The sequence below is a fragment of the Dicentrarchus labrax genome, unplaced genomic scaffold (assembly GCF_905237075.1).
Source record: "Dicentrarchus labrax unplaced genomic scaffold, dlabrax2021, whole genome shotgun sequence".
Taxonomy (NCBI): Eukaryota; Metazoa; Chordata; class Actinopteri; family Moronidae; genus Dicentrarchus; species Dicentrarchus labrax.
Genome location: NW_026136705.1, coordinates 21,349,232 through 21,358,016, shown reverse-complemented (window position 1 = coordinate 21,358,016; position 8,785 = coordinate 21,349,232). Strand labels below are relative to the sequence as shown.

At 45.9% G+C, this 8,785-nt stretch overlaps 1 protein-coding gene across 2 annotated transcripts; it reads right to left on the bottom strand.

Moving 5' to 3' along the window:
* Positions 1-1,856: 1,856 nt before the first annotated feature.
* Positions 1,857-8,039, bottom strand: LOC127364599 (uncharacterized). 2 transcript variants are annotated; one of them, XR_007885039.1, is made up of 3 exons: positions 4,724-8,039; positions 1,948-4,129; positions 1,867-1,882 (listed from the first exon to the last, which is right to left on the bottom strand). XR_007885039.1 is itself a non-coding variant. In XM_051402238.1 (2 exons), exons 1-2 carry the CDS (start codon positions 6,692-6,694, stop codon positions 4,070-4,072), a joined length of 2,031 nt encoding a protein of 676 aa, XP_051258198.1. In that variant the 5' UTR covers positions 6,695-8,039; the 3' UTR covers positions 1,857-4,069. The 2 variants fall into 2 exon arrangements, 1 of the variants encoding a protein (XP_051258198.1); XM_051402238.1 differs by having other exon boundaries at positions 1,857-4,129.
* Positions 8,040-8,785: the final 746 nt, after the last annotated feature.

Below are 8,785 nucleotides of genomic sequence, written 5' to 3'. Positions count from 1 at the left end.
ATACATTAACTCCACCTCTGCCACCTGTAGACTTTCTCACTCTTACACTACGTCACCTGACTACAACTTAGGAGTGAGCACTGGTTGATAATTGCAAGGTAAAGAGAAGTACAGTGTAAGTTACAAGGTGTTAATTATGTAATCGCTCAGATTTACTTTTTCAGATATTTTTCAGATTTCCAGATAATGTTTGTGACCCCACCCAGGTTACAATGCGGACCGATACCCAGAATAGAATTATACCAGCCCTAGACACCAACCATCTGAGCGTTGACACAATTTTTAAAGGGTTCAAGAAAAGCGGGAGACGTGCATTCAACTCTCCAATAATATTTATTAAAAATAAATTATACTGGCAACAGACCTGAAAAAGGAGAGAAACCATAAAACTAGTCAAAATTAGTTTATTCCACAATATTAAAATGGTCGAAACAACCAGTATATAAATAGCAAATGGCTTCACCATAACATAAAATACAATAAGATTAAATGATCGCGAGGGATAGGCAGAACAGGGTACTCACCACAGGGAGACTTTATCACCCAATAGAAATCACCTTGTGTGCACACTGATCACTACAAACACTACAACTTGCACTGCAAGGAAAGTCAAACCTACAAACCAATGACGTGACCACTACCCTTCAAACATACCACACTGCATGCAAGGAGGGGTGCATATCCCACGACTACTCCCCGCAGGTCGTCCCACTGCCTAATCAAACAAAAGACGGAAAATACAGTGAGATTCAGTTGGTTCAGATTCACAGACATTCAGGGTCACTACACCCAATATAAAGAAGACAATATTCAACCATCTACAGATTATGTAAGTTGTACAGTCTGTAACACATTCGCCAACCGCCTTGGCGAACTGGCTCAGGCAAAGCAGCAGTCTGGCCTTAAATCTGCAATAAGGGGAAAGAAAACATAACAAAAGTCAGTCTCATCAGCTGACAACAACATACCTCAGAGGGCATGACCCTCCTACCTTACCATACTGGTTTCAGTTACCTTGTACATGTGGGGCTCTGCTAAGAAGCAATGCAACAGTTGAAAAGCTCTACTCTGGCTTAAAAGGGGAGATGGAGGAGCTGAGTCTTTGCCTAAAGAGATTTTATCATATTAGTGATATAGCTACGGTTTAATGAAGCCCCAAAGTTCACTGAGACATACCTCTTCAGCACAGGGCTACAGAGCATGCTCCATCTGGATCACTCAGGACAGTCACCACCACTAAATATACAAAAGATCTCATTAGATTTCTAATAAGGCAATATAACATTTTCCTCCTCCTCTCTCCCTTACCTGCACGACACAGCAATCCTGCCACACAACCAGGCCTCAGACAAAGAGGCACTAATTGCCCTCACCTGTCCTTATGAAGGCGGGGAGCTCCCTCTGACTCTACCTAACAGGGCGGTGCTTTGGATTTACAGGCCAGCCCCTCACATCTACCCCCTGTTTTTTTTTCATTGTCGTCCCGACAATGCACTTTTAAAGCCAGGGCCTATGAAGGGCTAAAATCGAATTGACACTAGGGGGTCCTGCAGCCCCCAGGTGTGGCAGGCGATGAATGTTGGAGTGATGTCCCGCGGTGGATCGTGTTGTTCTTCTAGGGTTAACACTTGGGGGGAGGGAGGGGGGAAGTGACTGTTACCATCAAGGGGCCCGGTGGAAAATCGACTCTCGACTGTGAATTCACAACATTACCAGGTTTCTCAGATGCCTGTTCCAACTGTGGATCAACCTCAACAGGTGGGGGGTGGCAGGTATTCCTTCTTGGAGGCTCACGTTGTTGCCACACATAGATGTCTCCATCCTCCTCCGTTCTCAACTGCGTCTCAGGGGGAGGGTGGGGTTAGTGGTCCTCTCTGCATCCCTGTTAAAGTTTTCACAAAGGTTACTGGGAATTGGTTTGATGGACTGTCTATTAACATGTTTTACCTTTTCCGGATGATCCAGGGGTGCCACTGTATACACTGGACCAGCATTATCAGGGACTTTGAGGATACGGTAGGGTGTGGGGCTCCAGTGGTCTTGAATTTTATTTCTGCCTCTTCTGCTATGGTCTCTGAGAAACACCAGCTGATGTAATTGCAGTGGGTCAGAGGCTGGTGCAGCATGCCGCTCTGCACGTTTATGTGCTGCTATCTGCATCCGTTTCCTGGCTCCCTCATAAGCAACGTTAAGGCGTTTCTGGTGATCTTGTACCCAGCTGTGGACAGGGCCGTGCACTGGCTCTTCAACTCTTCCCAGCAGGAAGTCAATTGGGAGCTGAGGCTCCAATCCAAACATGAGAAAGTAGGGCTGTTCACCCGTAGATTGATGAACAGTGGTGTTGTAGGCAAATGTAAGCTGTTGCAGGTAGGTGGGCCAATTACTTTTCTGCTCGGGGGGCAAAGTTCTCAAAAGATCATGCAATGTCCTATTAAAGCGTTCACACTGTCCATTACCTTGTGGGTGATATGGAGTAGTGCGGGTCTTTTCCACACCATACAGTTGACACAGTTGTTGGATCACGGCCCCTTCAAAGCTCCTCCCTTGATCTGAATGGATCCTAGCAGGGACACCGAAGCGATAGAACCACTCATGAACCAGTACCCGGGCTACAGTGGTTGACTTTTGGTCCCTGGTAGCAATGGCCTGTGTGTATTTAGAAAACACATCAGTTAGAATCAACACATTTTCCCGGCCATCAGCAGAAGGCTCTAGATATGTAAAATCCATGGCTAGAATCTGGTTAGGCCTGGAGGCCAGAAGATGGCCCATTGTTGTCTTTGGTTTGGGATAAACTGCTTTGGCTAAGGCACAACGTTCACACTGTTGACAATAATGCTGAATTTCTTTCAGCATGCCAGGCCAATAGCATCTCTGCCGCACCAATTCGAGGGTTCTGTCCAGCCCCTGGTGGCCATGATCATTATGCAACTGATGCAAGACTTCAGTTTTTAAGCTTTGTGGCAACACTAGTTGGCGCGTCGCCTCTCCACCATCCAGCCGAAATACCTGACGTTGGAGGACACCATCCCACTCCACCAGCTTCTTCCACTGACGCAACATTTCCAGTACTGTTGCAGGTAGATTTGTCCGTTCCTGTCGGTTTGGACCTGCCCCCTGTGCCAAAATTTCAGGAACACACCGATGGTAGGGTCGTCTCTCTGTAAAGCCGCAAGATCAGCAGATGAATAAGATGGCAAAACAGAGACAATGGATTGAGTTACCTGCTGATGGGGCATGGCTTTGGTCTGGAGTAAGGTGTCAGGAAGAGAGGTGCCTGGCAACACAGCCTCAATTGGTGCCATTGACTCTGACTGTTCGTACTGGCGCGACAGTGCATCAGCATTGCCATTTGAGCGGCCTGGGCGATACTTAATAGAAAAGTCAAATGATGAAAGTTGAGCAGCCCAGCGTTGTTCCAATGCACCCAGTTTTGCTGTGGACAAATGGCTTAGAGGATTGTTATCGGTATAAACAACACATTTATGACCCAAGAGGTATTCTCTAAACTTCTCGGCCATAGCCCATTTCAAGGCCAAGAACTCAAGTTTCATAGAACTGTAGTTTGACATATTGCGTTCAGTAGGCTTTAAACCTCTGCTAGCATATGCAATGGGGCACACGGTGCCATCCTGTTGCTGTTGTGAAAGCACTGCACCTAGGCCTAAATGACTGGCATCAATTTCCAGAATGAAGGGATGTGAAAAATTTGCATATGCCAATACAGGGGAATCCACCAACCTGGCTTTCAGATTTTGGAAGCTGGTTTCACATTGTTCAGTCCACGATTCTTGGAGGGGGCGTTTGGATGGCTTTTTAGTCTTGGTGCCACCCATCTCGGCTACTAGACGATGAAGAGGTGCAGCCAGTGAAGCAAAACCTTGGACAAAGCGGCGGTAATAGCTAGCAAAGCCGAGAAATGATCTCAGCTCGGTGACAGTTTTTGGAGGTTGCCAATTTGCCACTACAGAGATCTTATCAGGGTCAGTTGCTACACCACTTTTTGAGATGACATGGCCAAGGTACTTTACCTCCGTTTTTAGGAAGCAACACTTCTCTAGTTTAGCCTTTAGGTTCTGCACCCGCAAGGTCTCCAACACAGCTCCCAGTCGTTGAATGTGCTCATCCACTGTGGCAGAGAAAACAATGACATCATCCAAATAAAGCAGTAATGACTGGTGATTGTGCAAACCAAAGATCCTCTCCATCAGCCTTTGAAAAGTGCTGGGTGCATTACACAAACCAAAAGGCATCCTGTTAAATTCAAAGAGGCCAAAGGGGGTGCAAAAGGCTGTCTTCATTTTGTCAGGTTCAGCAACAGGAACTTGATTATACCCACTGGTTAAATCCAATGTGGAAAACCAGCGGGCACCTGACAGAGCATCGAGAGTCTCCTCAATTCGGGGTAGGGGAAAAGCATCTTTCCTAGTTTTAGAGTTCAGGAGACGGTAGTCAACACAAAGCCTAATGGTAGAATCCTTTTTTTTACTACCACAATTGGGGAGGCAAATGGACTACAACTGTCACGGATGACTTTACTCTCTAGGAGCTGCTGAACATGTGCTTTGACAGCATCATATTCTGAGGGTGGAATACGCCTATACCGCTGGCGGACAGGTGTCTCATCTAGAAGAGGAATTTCATGAGCAATCAGATTTGTACACCCCAAATCACAATCATGGGAAGAAAAAACAGACTGATAGCCATGTAAAAGGGACCTTACCCTCTCCTGGTCTTGAGCTGCAAGAGTGGACAAATCAAGGGTTTCAATGGCAGATGACAGGGGGTTGTCCGTCACACTCTGCATTGCCATGGTAACGATCTGCTCACCAGATGACCCCTCCTCCATAGTTTCAATGATGCTCTCTGGTTGGCTGACAATTTCGGCTTGGCAGAGGGTGCCAATCTGAATCCGAGGAGGTAAAATTACGTCTGTAGTCCCCACATTGGTTACAGGAATGAAGGCCGTACCATTGAGCACTTTGACCAGAGCTGGGGAAGCGAGGAGACCATTTGGCAAACCTGAATCCAATGGTTCAAACAGGGCTGATCCCGTATGAACTGGAGATGCCTTTCTGCAGGTAGTGGGCACCAGTTTCATCGTGCCGCCTGGGATTTGAATCTTTCGCCGGCCCTTAACTCTGACTGGGCCATGGACTTGTGGTTCGGGCTGGGGTTGGACTCGGTGACAGAACTGCAAAACCTTCTGCCAAGGGTTCTGCTTGACTGGGGGAAGATCAAAAAGAGCAGGACCATGTTCCAAAAACAGCTCTCTATAGCACTCGCGTATTACATTCATGCCAAGAACTCCACACACTTCTGGATTGGGGCTGGCGTCTGGTGTATCTCTGATGACTAGTACACCACGTCTGGGGATCTGCTTGCCTAAGACTTGAAAATCAAGTTCCAAATAGCCAATGTAAGGGATTTCTAGCCCATTGGCTGCACGTAACCGTAACCAGTGGCACGCCCTCAGCTTCTCTGGGCCCCCTGTCTCAAAATGTTTGGCAAAGAAACTCTCGGTAATAGTGGTGACCATAGACCCAGTGTCTAATAGGCAAGAAATATTCACCCCCCCCATACTAATGGTGACCTTTGGACAGGACCCTACCAAGTTGGGTGTGGGGTCAGAATTTGGTAGAATATCCCCATTGGAGCCAGTAATGCCCCCATCTGAAATGTGGCTCAGCATAACAGAGGGCGCTAGTTTTCCGACTGCTGGAACTGGGAGGGCTGGATGACTGAACCCTGAGTAGAACCCCCTAAGTTCAGAAGCAACGACCCTTTCATTATCACAGTCTTTGGCAAAATGTCCTGGTTTTTGACACCGTCTGCAGATGAGTGGCCCTCTCTTCTGAAAGGGTCTGGGCTTGACTGAAGTGTGGTTTGATCGTAGTCCTTGTGTAAGCTGATCAATTTGAGCCTGTTGCTGCTTCAACATTTCCTTAAGCTCTGCCAGCTCTGACCCTACAGTATCTTTCTGACCCCTAGCCTGTCCGGCATGCTGCATGCTATAAACTGAGGGGACAGAATAACTCCTGGGTCGGCCTAGTTCTTCCCCAGATCTGCCCTCACGTTCCCACCTAATAGCTTCATCCCTAATAGCATGAAGGTCACAGTCAGGATGTTCACGAGCCATTCTCCTAAGCTCCCGGCTCAAATTCCCATCCCCTACACACTCTACAAACTGATCACGCAGCAATTTAGCGGCATCAGGGATGCGTTTGTCTGGACAACTCTGGATCATCTTGTCCATTAAAGAAAACAGAGCATGTGAGAACTCCCTTAGTGACTCACCCTCCTGTTGCTTTCTAGCATAAAAGGCTTCTTTAACTGCAATGAAAGACATAGGACAGCTATACTGAGCCAGAAGGATCTCAAAAATACAGTCAGGGTCTCCCCTCACTTGCTGCGGCCGGTACTTAATCTCCTCACGAGCATCACCAATGAGATGATCATAGATAAAATGGGCCTTATCAATAGTAGCAAGTCTACGGGCACGCATGATAGCTTGTACTTCCTCAACCCAGGTCCGGATATTAATCTCACCTACGCCACTGAACAGTGGACAAGGTCTTTCCCTAGGGATATAAACTAATCTTTCCCGAGCAATGGCCTCCCCTGAGCTGGGGTCACACTGCCCATGGGGGCTAGAGGGGCCTGACTGTGACCGAGATACATTTAAGGAGTCCATCTTGTACTAAGGGAGACGGGGCATGGGAATGAAGTTAGGCCCACTGAATATTGACAGGACAGAGCTTTCAATAAGCTTGCCAGCTGCTGCTTTGCCTTAAAAGAGAAAGAAAAATACAATCCACTTAATACAATCCAACAATACACTTAAAATCATTCCACTGAACCAACTGATTTGAATGCACGTCTATGGGCTCTAAGACCCTACTCACAGCGCCAGTTTGTGACCCCACCCAGGTTACAATGCGGACCGATACCCAGAATAGAATTATACCAGCCCTAGACACCAACCATCTGAGCGTTGACACAATTTTTAAAGGGTTCAAGAAAAGCGGGAGACGTGCATTCAACTCTCCAATAATATTTATTAAAAATAAATTATACTGGCAACAGACCTGAAAAAGGAGAGAAACCATAAAACTAGTCAAAATTAGTTTATTCCACAATACTAAAATGGTCGAAACAACCAGTATATAAATAGCAAATGGCTTCACCATAACATAAAATACAATAAGATTAAATGATCGCGAGGGATAGGCAGAACAGGGTACTCACCACGGGGAGACTTTATCACCCAATAGAAATCACCTTGTGTGCACACTGATCACTACAAACACTACAACTTGCACTGCAAGGAAAGTCAAACCTACAAACCAATGACGTGACCACTACCCTTCAAACATACCACACTGCATGCAAGGAGGGGTGCATATCCCACGACTACTCCCCGCAGGTCGTCCCACTGCCTAATCAAACAAAAGACGGAAAATACAGTGAGATTCAGTTGGTTCAGATTCACAGACATTCAGGGTCACTACACCCAATATAAAGAAGACAATATTCAACCATCTACAGATTATGTAAGTTGTACAGTCTGTAACACATTCGCCAACCGCCTTGGCGAACTGGCTCAGGCAAAGCAGCAGTCTGGCCTTAAATCTGCAATAAGGGGAAAGAAAACATAACAAAAGTCAGTCTCATCAGCTGACAACAACATACCTCAGAGGGCATGACCCTCCTACCTTACCATACTGGTTTCAGTTACCTTGTACATGTGGGGCTCTGCTAAGAAGCAATGCAACAGTTGAAAAGCTCTACTCTGGCTTAAAAGGGGAGATGGAGGAGCTGAGTCTTTGCCTAAAGAGATTTTATCATATTAGTGATATAGCTACGGTTTAATGAAGCCCCAAAGTTCACTGAGACATACCTCTTCAGCACAGGGCTACAGAGCATGCTCCATCTGGATCACTCAGGACAGTCACCACCACTAAATATACAAAAGATCTCATTAGATTTCTAATAAGGCAATATAACATTTTCCTCCTCCTCTCTCCCTTACCTGCACGACACAGCAATCCTGCCACACAACCAGGCCTCAGACAAAGAGGCACTAATTGCCCTCACCTGTCCTTATGAAGGCGGGGAGCTCCCTCTGACTCTACCTAACAGGGCGGTGCTTTGGATTTACAGGCCAGCCCCTCACATGTTCTTTATATTTTTTCCCCATTCCTTAGCTGCAGCCTCTGCATCTGGACCCCTACTGTGCCTACTCAGTGATCTCATTGACATAAGTGAAGAGGCTGCTCTTTTTTCACATAGTATTACACTGCCTAAGCCCATCACAATACTACATGTTTCAGTTCGATTCCTTTAAACTGTTTTATTTAAATCTTCAGCACAAGATTCATTTAAAGGTATTTTTTAAAGGTAAAGTCTATGAACAAAGTGTAGTTATATATTTGTAAGCATTTCATATAATTTTCAATAATAATGCCATTGATACATCCTGGTATTCCTACACATGTGTTGATGACAACTGGTATCAGTTGTGATTGTGACATTTTGTAGGTGCACAGATCCCAGTGAAAATTGAGAGGTAATTTTGCTCCAACTTGATAGCTCAATCGAGCAATTCAGTCAGACACTCCCATTAATAGCAAATGTGTATACAGTTAGATTTGGAAAAGGAAAAGATCCCTCCTTAGTTAACATACATTAAATCTGAGATAAAGCAACAATATCAAACCTGAAGCACAGTGGTGGTGGGGTTGAATTGAGTAAAGTACATGACTGTACACTCATTACTGTGTCT